General features: G+C 41.7%; 1 protein-coding gene across 2 annotated transcripts in view; it reads left to right on the forward strand.

Annotated features, from left to right (window-relative positions):
- Nucleotides 1-15,718, forward strand: part of DDX42 (DEAD (Asp-Glu-Ala-Asp) box helicase 42) — a 46,972-nt gene extending 31,254 nt beyond the window's left edge. For both annotated transcript variants that reach the window (XM_011997055.1, XM_011997054.1), the window contains 12 exons: nucleotides 488-592; nucleotides 1,995-2,114; nucleotides 3,184-3,360; nucleotides 4,870-4,998; nucleotides 5,603-5,702; nucleotides 6,561-6,608; nucleotides 7,124-7,221; nucleotides 7,985-8,261; nucleotides 9,594-9,820; nucleotides 11,954-12,064; nucleotides 13,265-13,363; nucleotides 14,094-15,718. In XM_011997055.1, the coding sequence (XP_011852445.1) occupies nucleotides 488-592; nucleotides 1,995-2,114; nucleotides 3,184-3,360; nucleotides 4,870-4,998; nucleotides 5,603-5,702; nucleotides 6,561-6,608; nucleotides 7,124-7,221; nucleotides 7,985-8,261; nucleotides 9,594-9,820; nucleotides 11,954-12,064; nucleotides 13,265-13,363; nucleotides 14,094-14,795 (2,193 nt within the window). In that variant the 3' untranslated portion in view covers nucleotides 14,796-15,718. The remainder of the gene's footprint in view (nucleotides 1-487; nucleotides 593-1,994; nucleotides 2,115-3,183; nucleotides 3,361-4,869; nucleotides 4,999-5,602; nucleotides 5,703-6,560; nucleotides 6,609-7,123; nucleotides 7,222-7,984; nucleotides 8,262-9,593; nucleotides 9,821-11,953; nucleotides 12,065-13,264; nucleotides 13,364-14,093) is intronic.
- The last annotated feature ends 26 nt before the right edge of the window (nucleotides 15,719-15,744 follow it).

Here is a 15,744-nt window from a genome sequence, read left to right on the forward strand (position 1 = left end):
TATCTTCTCTGTCCTCTGAGGTCTTTGGCATTATAGAGATTCCTTAGTCTCCTTCAAGCTTGTTCAAATTCAAGGTTTCCTTAAGAGTCTCTTTAGGAAGTAGGTTGGTGTTAGGCCAGGCACAGTGGCTCATGCCTGTAATCCCAGCTACTTGGGAGGCTGAGGTGGCATGAGAATTGTTTGAACCTGGGAGGCGGAGGCTGCAGTGAGCCAGGATTGCACCACTGCACTACTGGCTGGGTGACAGAGCGAGACTGTGTGTCAACCAAAAAAAGAAGTAGGTTGGTGTTTATATTGAAAATAGGAACAGAAAACAAATTATCTGTACTTTTTAAGATCTAAGTTGAGAATAAATTAATTTTTTTGCTTTCTCTAGCTGGAATGGCTTTACTTGTGTATTATTTGGAAAAGATTATTTTGCATTAAAGTCAAACTTACAGAATTGACTCTTGAATTCTAGACTAACTTTGAATAATTGGACCTGCAGATTGACTATCCACCATTTGAAAAAAACTTTTACAATGAGCATGAAGAGATAACCAACCTCACTCCACAGCAGTTAATAGATCTCCGACATAAGCTCAATCTTCGGGTAAGACAATCATTAAGCTCAGTATTCTTATATCAATGTTAATTAGTCCAGATTTAGTATTATTATTGGTTATCTAAACTAATAACCTTGAATTTCTTTTCTAGTGATCTCTGAACTGTCTTTGCCAGAATAATTATTATGTCCCTTCTGTTCACGTTTCTTAATTTGATTGTTTTAGTCTTCTAGATGCTGTTTTAGGATAAGATCATTTTCTTCTTTCATATTTCAGTGAATTCTGTATGTTCTGTGCTGGATGGGCTAGTGATGAAGGGTGGGAGTCCCCATCTAAAGGAAGAGGAAACAAAATTAATAGATGTTAACATATGATATCTTAGAATATTTTGAAATTAATATAAACTTGTCTGTCAAATTACATATAGTATGCTTTATTTTAAAAATTAGAATAAATTAATACCTTTTAAAATACGCATGCACTGATTTCAGAATGGTTTAAACTGCCTACCAAAAGTTTTGAGCTGCACATTGGCTACATTGGTTTAAGGTGCTGATAGATGGTAAATGAAACACACAGAAAGAATATGCTATGCTATCTACTCTTAATATAGACAACTTTCTTGCCTGTGTGCACCTTATCAGTTGCTACACGATGTTTAAACTCTTGTTTTCCAGGAGGGGTGTGTATTTGGTGTGTGTACACTTGTCTGTTTTCCAAGAGGTACTCACCTCCCCAATGACCCAAGAAAATTTTTAAGTAAAACCTTTAACATTTTTTTCACTTAAAAATTTTTAAGTGAAATCCTGACTGGAAATGTCAGCATCACCAGAGGAGCGTTGAAAGGTTACCACTTTGGGGGACACAATGGAGATTATAAGCCCCATTCTTCACCTGGGTACAGTTTGAACAGGGCTTGACAGTGGCTAGACCATCAGTCATTAAGGGAGACGTTAATTCATCAGGCACAACTGAAAATGGAGGCAGTAGATTATGTCTTTGTAGCCAGCATATGTAGAGTTGTCTTATTTGGAGCCAACTTGGAATTTTCATTTCAAAAGTAAGATACATTAATTTTTTTCTACCCTCTGGTTAATGCTTATGCAAAATGGCAAAAGAAAGAACAGTAATGACTTCCCAATTCATTGAACAGTTTTTTTTCCATTTTGTTTGTTATGAGAAAATTAATTTTGATTTAATAAATTTTTAATCATTTAAAATTGTATGACAATTATCTTGGGAATATTTGTCAAGGAGTTTTTAATATGGGGTTTATATTTGTTACCATTTGAGGTTTTTGCCTTTTCATTGTATGATTTTGGCTTACAGACTTGTATTTTCACTTCATACTCCAGCTTTAAAATGCTAGATCCAGGTAAGTATTGTTGAACTTCAAATGCTGTTGATGTTGAAGTACAAGTCATTCTGGGGAGTTGTCTCTATCTCTAGGTCTCTGGTGCTGCACCTCCTAGACCAGGAAGTAGCTTTGCTCATTTTGGGTTTGACGAACAACTTATGCACCAGATTCGGAAATCTGAATACACACAGCCCACTCCAATACAGTGTCAGGTACGTAAAACATAATGAAAGAAAAATAAAGTAGGGTAATCTTTTGTGACTATATTAGTTTAAAAACAAATCACAGTAGTAAAACAGTGTTTAGTGTAGAACCTTATTGATAAGGATAGAGGTATTTATTACTCTAAGAAGTCACTAAATGGCTGGCAAATATTCTTTTGTATCTGATACCTATCTTGAAAATATGATATGAAGAAAATAATTTATTAGGCCTAAACGTAACCATAAAGGTTTGTATATGGACAAGTTTAGTGCTGTCAATGACTAGAATTCCTTTGTCCATCACTTGAAAATTCTCATTCATTACTGAAAGTTTTAGCTTCTTTTTCCCATTTATATATGGGACTTATTTATTCTTATGAAGAAAATTCTCATTTTCTGTATATGAATGAGATAGTCTGTACCTCCTCAAGGGGAGAAAATTTTTAAAAATTTTAGCAACCCTTCATTATAAATTGCGATCTTTCTGGTTTTTTTTTTTTTTTTTTTTTGAAGACGGAGTCTCACTCTGTTGTCCAGGCTGGAGTGCAGTGGTGCAATCTTGGCTCACTGCAACCTCTGCCTCCCAGGTTCAAGCAATTTTCCTGCTTCAGCCTCCCGAGTAGGTGAGATTACAGGCGTATGCCACCACACCTGGCTAATTTTTTGTATTTTAGTAGAGATGGGGTTTCACCATGTTGCCCAGGCTGGTCTCGAGCTCCTGAGCTCAAGCAGCCTGCCCACCTCGGCCTCCCGAAGTGCTGGGATTACAGACGTGAGCCACTGCCCAGCCTTGATTTTTCATTTCTATATTTTAAACAAAATGGAGTTGTTTCAGTTCTGTAAGTGGTGGCTGATATCCACATAATGAGAATGATGTCATTTCCTATAAATTAAGAAGTTAATGAGAATGTTGGATATTGATATTTCTATTTCACAACCAGTATGCATAGCACCGGATATGTTTTGTTCCATTGCATATAAAAATGTCATTAGTAGTCATTTATCCTTCCCCAGGATTTGCTTCAGTACACCTTTAGAATTGAAATTTTAGAGTGGTTATATTTTACTTTTTCTCCAGGGTGTGCCTGTGGCATTGAGTGGTAGAGACATGATTGGTATTGCCAAAACAGGTAGTGGGAAAACTGCAGCCTTCATATGGCCCATGTTGATTCATATAATGGACCAGAAGGAGTTGGAACCAGGTGATGGACCAATTGCAGTGATTGTGTGTCCTACCAGGGAGCTTTGCCAGCAGGTATGTGCTTTCTATAGAATGCCTCCTTCCATATGTGGACTAGCAAGGGACCAGCCAATCAAGTGAGGTAGAACGACCAGGAAACCTTTTTTTTTTTAATTGCAGTAAGATACACACAAAATTGACTATCTCTTTGAGACAGAGTCTTGCTCTGTTACCCAGGTTGGAGTGCAGTGGTGTGATCTCCGCTCACTGCAAGCTCCGCCTCCTGGGTTCCCGCCATTCTCCTGCCTCAGTCTCCCAGGTAGATAGGACTACAAGTGCCCACCACAACGCCCAGCTAATTTTTTCTATTTTTTAGTAGAGACGGGGTTTAACCGTGTTGTTAGCCAGAACAGTCCCGATCTCCTGACCTCGTGATCCACCCACCTCGGCCTCCCAAAGTGCTGGGATTACAGGCATGAGCCACTGCATCCGGCCAACCATTTATTTATTTATTTATTTATTTTTATTTTTTTGAGACGGAGTCTCGCTCTGTTGCCCAGGCTGGAGTACAGTGACGCGATCTCGGCTCACTGCAAGCTCCGCTTCCCGGGTTCACGCCATCCTCCTGTCTCAGCCTCCCGAGTAGCTGGGACTACAGGTACCCACCACCATGTCCGGCTATTAGTAGAGACGGGGTATAACCATGTTAGCCAGAATAGTCTCAATCTCCTGACCTCCTGATCCACCCGCCTCGGCCTCCCAAAGTGCTGGGATTACAGGCGTGAGCCACCGTGCCCGGCGTCTTAACTGTACATTTGTAATGTACAGTTTGGTGGCATTAAGTATATTCACAGTGTTGTGCTACCAGGAAACTTTGGAAAGTATTATGTGTTAAATATTTCCTATATAACCAAATACATACTTTCCCCTAAAAACTGTTTTTATTTATTTTTATTTATTTGCTTTTTTGAGACAGAGTCTCATTCTTTTGCCCAGGCTGGAATGCAGTGGCGTGAACTCAGCTCACTGCAACCTCCACCTCCCAGGTTCAAGCAATTCTCCTGCCTCAGCCGAGAGGTCGGGATCACGGGCACACGCCACCACATCTGGCTAATTTTTTATATTTTTAGTAGAGACGGGGTTTCACCATGTTGACCAGGCTGGTCTCAAACTCCTGACCTCAAGAGATCTGCCTGCCTCGGCCTCCCACAGTGCTGGGATTATAGGTGTGAGCCACTGCGTTCAGCCACAACTATTGTTTTTAAGAGGAAAAGTCTATTGTGATATGGGAATTGTTTGTATTATAAGCTGACAGTTTTTTTGTAGGATGAATTCATTTTGTCTTGGTAGAAAAGCAGTGACAGGATCAGAAAGAGAAGGAGGTAAAATGAATAAAGGAAGATTTTATATAATCTTTTGAGGTGCCCTAATGATATTCTTTTCATTTATACCTTTATGAATAAAATTGTTCCAGGTTTTGATTTTTTATGACATCACATTCTGTTTTTCAGAACTTCGTTTGAGTTGTGACAGAGGTATTTGTTAGTGTCACAGTTTGTTAATATATTATTCACAACTTTGTAGATCCATGCAGAATGTAAGCGGTTTGGAAAAGCATATAATCTTCGATCAGTGGCCGTATATGGAGGAGGGAGTATGTGGGAGCAGGCCAAGGCCCTTCAGGAGGGGGCAGAGATTGTTGTGTGTACCCCAGTAAGTATGCTTTGTGTTTAAATGGCTTCTCAGCCTTCCTCGGTGTGGAAAACATGATTAGTTTTGCAGAGAATTTCCCCTAAAATGTGGTAAAAGCAGAGTTGAAAATATATTGATGAATGGCAGCCTGTGGTTTTAATTTTGATTGGTGGCTAAATTAGCAGTCCAGTAAGAGTCTCTGTGACATATAGGCTAGTAGCTACAAATTCCCCTCTGTGTCAAATAGTTTTTCTTGTTTTCTCCTACAAAATGATTGCCAAGTTCATCAAGAATCAGAAAGATACATATGGTCAGAACAGCCTAGAAGAGTGTAAACATTGAAGCCTGTCATTATGCTTTAAATCAGGTTACTTTAGAATGCCTCAAAACATGCTTCTGGCCACTTTCCCACAGAATTTAAATCACAGTGTAAATGAAGAAGCCAACTGAGTTTTCAAAATTTCCGTTCTTTTGAGCTAAGTAGTGCATAAGGTACATGGCTGTTGGACCATTATCTATTACAGTCTGAGACTAGAGAATTAGCACTTTTTTGCCAGGAGTGCAACTGCTTAGAAAGTCCCTGTGAATGCCTTTATACTTACTGTTCATTTTGTGGATCTCATAGGGTCGACTGATTGATCATGTGAAAAAGAAAGCTACCAATCTTCAAAGAGTCTCTTACCTTGTGTTTGATGAAGCAGATCGAATGTTTGACATGGGATTTGGTATGCCTTGAATACCAGTTTCTTCTTTCCCCATCCTCATGATATTAGTTTTTTCCCATGTCTTTCTAGAATAGTTTTTCAGCATGAGAGAAGCTAAAAATACTCCTGGATGGGGTTAGACTAGAAATATAGCTAAGATGAACATTTTTACGAGTTTTCTCTGGAAAAGTATGTTAGGTTTTATTGGGTTGAGGAAATTTCAAAGTGCCTTTGTATATAAGGGAAATATTTTCTCTGTCTTTATTTTTATTCATATGCCTTTGATCATAGAGGTTAAGGTCTGTGTACTTGGGTAGGTGAATGTCAGATGATTCGAGGCCCTTTGCTTTCCTATCCTCATAGCTGTCTTTACTGATTGGAACACTGCTAGACCTAGCCCAGTTGGATGGAGGGAAAATTTTTCACTTTTATACTGAACGATATGTCTAGGAGCTTCGTTTTTTTTTTGAGACAGAGTTTCACTCTTGTTGGCCAGGCTGGAGTGCAGTGGTGCGATCTCACTACAACCTCCTCCTTCCAGTTTCAAGCGATTCTCCTGCCTCAGCCTCCTGAGTAGCTGGGATTATAGGCACCTACTCCACACCTGGCTAGTTTTTTTTTTTTTTCCGGTATTTTTAGTAGAGAGAGCTGTGTTGACCAGGTTGCAAACTCCTGACCTTAAGTGATCCGGTGATCCGCCTGCTTCGGCCTCCCAGAGTGCTAGGATTACAGGCATGAGCCACTGCGCCCGGCCTGGGGTTTCTAATTTTCTTAATTCTTACAACTTCTTGTGAATACTTTTACTAAAATGGCTTTTTCCAGGCTTCCCAAACTGTATTTCAGGTTATAATATTAATTTTATTGTTCTGCTTCTTCCAGAGTACCAAGTTCGATCCATAGCAAGTCATGTTCGTCCTGACAGGCAGAGTATGTATGAAGCACCTTGGTTAAACCAAATTTGTACTAAAAAGGACACTTATTTATTTTATAAGCACTCAGAGTTATGGAAGTAAAAATGATCATGTGTGTACTGGTGAGAACCGTAACGAGGGAGGTAATGAGTTTATCTGAGCTGGACAGGATCTTAGCACTAGATATAACTTGTTCCTTTTTATAGATGATAAAAGCAAGCCTCAGAAATTAAATAAGCTGCCCAAAATTATACAGTTTTATCAGCGGGTAGAAGCAATGAACAGTACAGATCTGCTGATTTGAAATCAAGAGTCTTTTTCTGAACCATGCTGACAACTTGTCTTAACTAAAAATGTAATAAAAATAGAATAAGAGCAAATCTTTCGCTAGTGAATCAATTTTTAAACTAAATTTAAAGCTCAGGTGAGCTTATGTAAAAAAACTGAATAATCTTGAATGCCAAAGAAGCTTAATGGGTATTCATAAAGATATCATACTGTTTCTCTAACAGAATTTATCTTATCTTGTAGCTCTCTTATTTAGTGCAACTTTTCGGAAAAAGATTGAAAAGTTGGCCAGAGACATCCTGATCGACCCTATTCGAGTGGTGCAGGGAGATATTGGAGAGGTAACCCTAAACAGGGCTGGATGGGACCTTAATGTGTTTATTTCTCATATTATGGAACACAGAATTAATTTCTCACTATTGAGATAAAAAAAGATGTTATGTTTATAGATGCAACATGCTTGAGATTTGGTATTTTGCAAGTTGTGGGGATACATGAAAGAGGACTGGCAAAATATTGGGAATCATTGAAGCTAGGTGATGGGTACGAGTTGATTTTGTTCATTTTGCTTTTCTGTTTGTTTTACTGAATGTCTCAAAACTTTATAATTGTTTTAAAAAGGCTTCAAAGAGACAAAAAGATCTTCCTGGAAGCATACTACAGTGTGTTAGGTTGGAACTGACGTTTTAATTATTGTGGGAGGGGCCTACACAGGAGGGAAAGGGTGACCTGAAAGGCCTGGCAAAAATCAGGTTTCATTTCTTACCTGTACATATGCGCTATGTGGAAAATTTCTCTGAATTGGGACTTGGAATTCAGTTATGGCTGCTTAAGAATCCTTTAGTTGCTTGCCATGGTTATTGTTAAGGAAAGCTCTAGAAAGTAGTGGGGCATACAAATTAGGTATGTACACCAGGCGGAGAGCAAGGTGATTGAAAAGGAGAGGTGAGTTTTGAGCTGCACTTGACTTGCTGAAGGAAGGCCCAAGGAGAACTGGATTGTTGAAGGTCTTCTCGATGCAGGTGGAAAATACAATGCTAGTCCTTGTTTAGGTGGCCTGTGACTCCAATGTCACAATCATCTGTTTCATTTCTTCCTTCTCAGGCAAATGAAGATGTGACACAGATTGTGGAGATTCTCCATTCTGGACCTAGTAAATGGAACTGGCTTACCCGGCGTCTGGTAGAGTTTACCTCTTCAGGGAGTGTCCTCCTCTTTGTTACTAAAAAAGCCAATGCTGAAGAGCTAGCGAATAACCTTAAACAGGAGGGTCATAATCTTGGGCTGCTCCATGGGGATATGGATCAGAGTGAGAGAAACAAGGTCATTTCAGACTTTAAGAAAAAGGACATCCCAGTCCTGGTGGCCACAGATGTTGCAGGTAGAGTATGAATTTTTCAACAACATTAAGTTCCTAGGCTATAAGGGTACTCTGTCTTACTGTATAAGACATGTAATATCTGAGCAGGCTGATGGAAAGACTATTGGCCTGACTGGCCATCCCCTCCCAAGCCCCCAAGGAAGCAGCAGTTCAGCACAGGGATCATAGTCTGGAGCTCTAGACACCACTTTTCACTTAGTGTCTCTCTCTGATCAAAGAATCCCTGCAGCGGCTGGGCGCGGTGGCTCAAGCCTGTAATGCCAGCATTTTGGGAGGCCGAGACGGGCGGATCACGAGGTCAGGAGATCGAGACCATCCTGACTAACACGGTGAAACCTCGTCTCTACTAAAAAAATAGAAAAAAGTAGCTGGGTGAGGTGACAGGTGCCTGTAGTCCCAGCTACTCAGGAGGCTGAGGCAGGAGAATGGCCTAAACCCGGGAGGTGGAGCTTGCAGTGAGCTGAGATCCAGCCACTATACTCCAGCCTGAGCGACAGAGCAAGAATCCGTCTCAAGAAAAAAAAAAAAAAAAGAATCCCTGCAGCTAGAAGTCACTGGGGGAAAAAAGGCAATGAATGCCCTTATTGTATGTCAGAATATAGTAGATGTCTTACATTGATCTACTATACACAGCTTAGTTGGGCAACTTCACTCAGGATGAGAACAGTTTTTGGAATATTATTTCTGCTTTGTTCTGTCAAGTTTTAATAACTACCCTTAAACACTGATATTCCCAGAAAGGAGAGAACTTCTCAGCTTCATGACACATTTTAAAAATATATTCCCAGTGCAAGAGAAGAGGGCATGGCAGATTCTTGACGCAAAAGATAAAAGTCCTGGTCGGACGCAGTGGCTCACACCTGTAATCCCAGCACTTTGGGAGGCGGAGGCAGGCAGATCACCTGAGTTCAGGAGACTGAGACCATCCTGGCCAACATGGTGAAACCCTGTCTCTACTAAAAATACAAAAATTAGCTGGGTGTGGTGGCGTGTGCCTATAATCCCAGCTGCTTGGGAAGCTGAGGCAGGAGAATCGCTTGAACCAGGGAGTCAGAGGTTGCAGTGAACTGAGATCACGGCACCGCACTCCAGTCTGGCAACAGAGTGAGACTCCATCTCAAAAAAATAAAAAACAAAAGTTCCTTACACTAGAAGGCCTAACATCATGGAATCTATGGTGGTGACTTAACATGCCTGTATCTCAGCTCACCAAACCCAAGCACTTCGCCTAGATAAAGGAAATGTGGCTTCTTAGAGCACTAGCATTTCTGGTTACTTTGATCTTTTGACTACAGATGAAGAATAAAAGAATGTGGTTGCTTTTTATTTCAGCCCGTGGTCTGGACATTCCTTCAATTAAGACTGTCATTAACTATGATGTGGCACGAGACATTGATACTCACACACATAGGATTGGCCGCACGGGAAGAGCGGGTGAGAAAGGTGTGGCCTATACCCTGCTCACTCCCAAGGACAGCAATTTTGCTGGTGACCTGGTCCGGAACTTAGAAGGAGCCAATCAACACGTTTCTAAGGAACTCCTAGATCTGGCAATGCAGGTGAGGGACTGGGCACACTTTCAGTTGCTCCTAGTTGTAAGACCAAGACATTTTAGCAGTCCTGGAGCAGATAACATAAAAACTTGACAAGAAAGTTGGGTGGCAGGGAGGATGTGGGGCTTATGAGGTACAGATAGGAATTGTGAGATACTGAAATTCATCTAGTCTTATCTGGTCTTCTCCTTCTTTCAACAACATCTGTTTTGAAAAGCTATTCCTTTGTACTAAAATCTGTCCCTGTAATTTCACCCCATAGCACACTTACGAGTAAATTTAATCTCAAAGATGGTTACTGTTCTTACTGCTCTTCTCCCATAAAACTTTTCTTCTGGGGGGCTAAAAATGTGTGATGTCTTTGAAACAATGTGTGTATAGTATAGTGCCCGCCCCCCCCCCCCCCTTTTTTTTTTTTTGAGACAGAATCTCGCTCTGTCGCCCAGGCTGGAGTGCGATGGTGCAATCTCAGCTCACTGCAACCTCCGCCTCCCGGGTTCAAGCGATTCTTCTGCCTTAGCCTCCCAAATAGTTGGGATTACAGGCGCCCACCACCATGCCTGGCCAATTTTTGTATTTTTAATAGAGATGGGGTTTTGCCATGTTGGTCAGGCTGGTCTGGAACTCCTGACATCTGGTGATCCTCCCGCCTTGGCCTGGGCCTCCCAAAGTGTTAGGATTACATGTGTGAGCCACCATGCCCGGCTTATATAGTGCCTCTTAACTATTCCCAGCAGTCTGAGATCTTAGACCTTTGACCACACTGATTGCCATCTTCCAGGTGTGCTCCCAGTCTAAAGCTAAGTGAGGCATTCTAACAAATCAAACCTAGAGTCATCTGAATCCATGCTGTCCCCAAATTACAAATGGGTTTGGAACACTTTGAGAGCAGAAACTGTTAAGAGTTTGTCAAATGCCTAGGCCAGCTCACATAACTGGTACAACTCAGCTGCAGTGTGGCAGTGCCTGAGTTTCTGGTCCTAGGAGTAAAGGACCTGAACTGCAAGAGAGAAGAGAATAATGTTTCCTCTCCTGCTCCTGAGCACAGAGAGCCAGTCCTAAATGACCTTTTAAACAGGACAGATTTTGTCTTTGGCATTTTCTTCCATTTCTTTTTGTACCTCAGACTTTCTGTGCTCAGAACTTTGCCCAAGCCTGCTGCCCTACCTCTCAAGCACTTTATTTTGCTGGTAATATTTGATTGTCAGATAAAGCTTTAACCTTCCCAGAGATATTTGCTTTTTTTTTTTTTTTTTTTTTTTTTTCCCGCTTTTTTCTGAGATGGAGTCACACTCTATCACCCAGACTGGAGTGCAGTGGCGCAGTCTCAGCTCACTGCAACCTCTGCCTCTCCGGTTCAAACAGTTCTCCTGCCTCAGCTTCCCGAGCAGCTGGGATTAGAGGCATGTGCCACCATGTCTGGCTAATTTTTGTATTTTTAGTAGGGACGGGGTTTCACCATGTTGGTCAGGCTGGTCTTGACTCCTGGCCTCTAGTGATCTGCCCGCCTTGGCTCCCAAAGTGCTGGGATTCACAGGTGTGAGCCACCGCCCTGCATTCTTAAGAGAATATGAGTAAATATGATGAGTAGTATCGTGGCAGTGGTCAAATTCAATGAAAACTTTTAGGCTCGGTGGGTAAATCTTCAGTTGTGTGGCTACCATCCTTTCTGGGAGTCTGCCCCTATAGTCAGTTCTGATAAGCCTCACTTCACATAGCGTTTTTCCTTTGCTTCTGAACACACCATTTCTTTAAGCTCCACATGTTTATGTCCAATAGTATATGGTTTGAGAAATAAAAAATAATCTCATTTTCCTCAAGGAAGTTAGAAGTAGCCAAAGTGACTCTTTGTGTTTGAAGCTTTTCTGAACAACTTCCCTTCCAGGAGAGCCTGAGGGAGGGAGCACTATAGGAAGCCTTAGATAAGGAACTCAGCTGCTTTTCAAATTTGGTGGATTATGCTACCAAGGAGAAACTAATCTGTGGTTCCTGTGAACAGTTCCTCCCTTAGCGTAAATGTGCTGGCTGAAAGTTAAGCAAAGAGTTCCCCCTTCCCACTTAATTTCCTCTTTGTCCTCATCCTCTTCCTCTGGTCTTTTCTCCCTTCCTTGAGTCAACCTTGAATTTTGTTCATTGCAGAATGCCTGGTTTCGGAAATCTCGATTCAAAGGAGGGAAAGGAAAAAAGCTGAACATTGGTGGAGGAGGCCTAGGCTATAGGGAGCGGCCTGGCCTGGGCTCTGAGAACATGGTGAGTCTAGACTACAGTAGTGTCTTTAGGGTTGGTCTCATGTCCTGAATGTCATTAGGAATATTCTCATCTGCCCAGGAAAGCCTCAGTGAGTTTAAAACCCTGTCTAGAAGGGAATTTGTATTTAATCTGATTTCAGTCAATTCAGTGCTCATTCTTATGGTAACTTTCTATTGAAGAAGCATCTTTGTGTACTTGGTTGACTAGGCTTGCTCAGGAAATTATTCTAGATTAGCAGTGATGTCACACTGTGGTCCCTGGACCAACAGCACATGCAAACTCATCCCCCACCCCCGACCTTGTGAATAGAAACTCTGGAGTTGGGGCGCAGCAGTCTGCTTTTACAGCCCTTCAACACTGGCCTAAAGCCTGCTGTTAGGGAAATGTTGCCATAGGGTCACTATAAAGTCTAGCCATATCTTGTCATTAAACTCCGGAATGGATCAGGAATTTCCAAGTTGGGAGCTAGTTTTTCTCACAAGCCAGGTAACAAAAGTACCCTTTCAGTGGCCTTTCTTAACTACCTGTTTTTTGTCAGTTTGATTCCTAAGCCAGGGAAGAAAGCTGCCAGTATACTTTTCTGGAGCATTAGAGTTAAGCTTGGCATCTTTGATAATTACATACTCTGTTCCCACATTATTATAATAATGATTATGCATAATAATAGCTAATATTTATTGAGCACTTTATATGTGCCAGGACCATTCCAAGCAATCTGATATTTTAGCTCAGTTAATCCTCACAACAACCAAATGGAAGTTAGTACAGATAACAACATTGAGACACCTAAAGTTACACTGACAGGCATTTAAGCTGAAATTCAGACCCTTCATGGTCTTGATTCAGGGCCTTAGCAGTCACACAATATGCTATTCAGAGCCTTTTCATCTTTAACATAATTTTTACTTACTTAATTGGATGTGTGTATGTAAATAATACATGATCAACTTTGGGCATAATCTGATTGCATTTCTGTTTAATAGGGTTAATTCCAAGAAGTAGAATTTCTGGGTTGAGGGCATAAGCATTTTTAAATGATTGTCACTGTCTTTTCTCACAAAGCAGAAGTAGCCTTCTAAAAGTAATGCAGTTCCTTCGCAGCTCCCGCTTCAAGGGTTTTCATTATAATGAGGGCTAGTCTATGGCAGTGAGCTTTCCTGCTTATTTTTTCATCCTCATAGTTGTGTTTATTTTTTTTAGGACCGAGGAAATAACAATGTAATGAGCAATTATGAGGCCTACAAGCCTTCCACAGGAGCTATGGGAGATCGACTAACGGCAATGAAAGCAGCTTTCCAGGTCTGAAATAAACATTTCATTAAAAGCAAGCAGTAACTCTTGGGCAATGACAAGAGGGGCTTAGTTTTCCTGGTTGTAGCTGGGCTTACAGGCTTGATGCTAGAGTTAGGGTCTTCACGCTGCTTGGATTTTGAATATAAACCTAACAGTAGCTTACCTGGACATGCAAATTGATCTAGAGAACCCCTTGTGCTGGTCTACTTGAGTCATACTCAGGGCCTGGGATTGTTGTCCTGCAGCAGGGTGTGTGTTCCCTCCCTTCCCAACAGCCTGCAGTATTGCCCACCTCCCAGGCGCCCACTTCCAACTCACTTCTGAAGCAAAATGTACTGATAGTCACACTAAGGTGAATCGATAGAATGAGTTCAAGGCAGGTTTTGCTGTCAAACTTAAATTTCAGTATAAAAATTTTTTTTAAGTTTTCAGAACTTTTTGGTTTTGAATGGTAAATAACAGATAAATGTGCTAAATACACAGATGCTTTATTCTAGCCAATCAGGCTATAAAAGTACATTTCAGAACACTGGGGGTCCATCTCTCCACAGAGATTCACAAGTTTTCCTTTATAGCACAAGAAAAAAAGGGACCATACTGTGGGGCCAGCAGGACACTAAAGTCACAGTGCCAAGATAGCATAGTGTTTCTGTAAACCTCATCATTTTCCAAGTTGTATATTCAAGTTTCTTGAATTTGCTATCTTACCTACTCCTGATGTCTCTTTCTCTTTCAGTCACAGTACAAGAGTCACTTTGTTGCAGCCAGTTTAAGTAATCAGAAGGCTGGAAGCTCTGCTGCTGGGGCAAGTGGGTGGACTAGCGCAGGGAGCTTGAATTCTGTTCCAACCAACTCAGCACAACAGGGCCATAACAGTCCTGACAGCCCTGTTGCCAGTGCCACCAAGGGCATTCCAGGCTTTGGCAATACTGGCAACATCAGTGGTGCCCCTGTGACCTACCCATCTGCTGGAGCCCAGGGAGTCAACAACACAGCTTCAGGGAATAACAGCCGAGAAGGGACTGGGGGCGGCAACGGGAAAAGAGAGAGATATGAGAACCGGGGCAGCAGCCGTCACAGTCACGGAGAGACTGGCAATCGGCATAGCGATAGCCCACGTCATGGAGATGGTGGTCGCCATGGAGATGGATACCGCCACCCAGAAAGCAGCAGCCGTCACACTGATGGCCATCGGCATGGAGAGAACAGACATGGAGGAAGCGCAGGCCGGCATGGGGAGAACCGGGGTGCAAATGACGGTCGGAATGGGGAAAGCAGGAAAGAAGCTTGTAATCGTGAGAGCAAGATGGAGCCCAAGATGGAACCCAAAGTGGACAGTAGCAAGATGGACAAGGTGGACAGCAAGACAGATAAGACAGCTGATGGCTTTGCTGTCCCAGAGCCGCCTAAACGCAAGAAAAGTCGATGGGACAGTTAGAGGGGATGTGCTGAAGCGTGAAATCAGTTGTCCTTAATTTTTAGAAAGATTTCGGTAACTAGGTGTCTCAGGGCTGGGTTGGGGTCCAAAGTGTAAGGACCCCCTGCCCTTAGTGGAGAGCTGGAGCTTGGAGACATTACCCCTTCATCAGAAGGAATTTTCGGATGTTTTCTTGGGAAGCTGCTTTGGTCCTTGGAAGTAGAGCTGGGAAGCTTCCTTTGCCTCTAGGTGAGTTGTCATGAGGGTAAGTTGAGGTTATCTTGGGATAAAGGGCCTTCTAGGGCACAAAACTCACTCTAGGTTTATATTATACGTAGCTTATATTTTTTACTAAGGTGTCACCTTATAAACATCTATAAATCGACTTCTTTTTCTTAGTTGTATGGCCAGGCAGTCCCCTTTTTAGGAGTTGGCTTCTGCAAACTCAATCCATTGAACTAACTGTTGGGGAGCAATTTGGTAGTTGTAGACATTTGCAGGGAAGGGAGATGTCTGATTCTAAATGGGAGTTGATGCTCAGGTCCCCAGTCATGTTTGCGTCCAGCCCTGAGACATGTAGGAAACACCTTCCAGACCCAGGCTCTGAAGATTCCCAGAAGCCACAAGGATTGAAGGGAAAAGGTGATCCTGGTAACTGTTCTAGGATTGCTCCAGGTCTGAGATGGTGTTGCTAAATTTAAAGTTAAACAAAAAACCCAACAAGAGCTTTTAAAGTGTCTTCTTCTTCTATTTCATTGTATTTTTTTTAACTTGCCCCAATGATAGAAAAGTCTTTTGCTGAAATGATTTTGATGATTTTTGTTCTATGTTGTTTATAAAAGGAAAAGAAATATACAAACTTTGACTTTTGTGACTTTGTGAAGGTTTCTTTAAGATGTGCATTCCTTTCTGCTTGCTCTCTAGTAAATGTTTTACTACTGGGACCTGTGGATCGTTTGTCATTTCTGTC

Source organism: Mandrillus leucophaeus, unplaced genomic scaffold (genome assembly GCF_000951045.1).
Source record: "Mandrillus leucophaeus isolate KB7577 unplaced genomic scaffold, Mleu.le_1.0 Scaffold530, whole genome shotgun sequence".
Lineage (NCBI taxonomy): Eukaryota > Metazoa > Chordata > Mammalia > Primates > Cercopithecidae > Mandrillus > Mandrillus leucophaeus.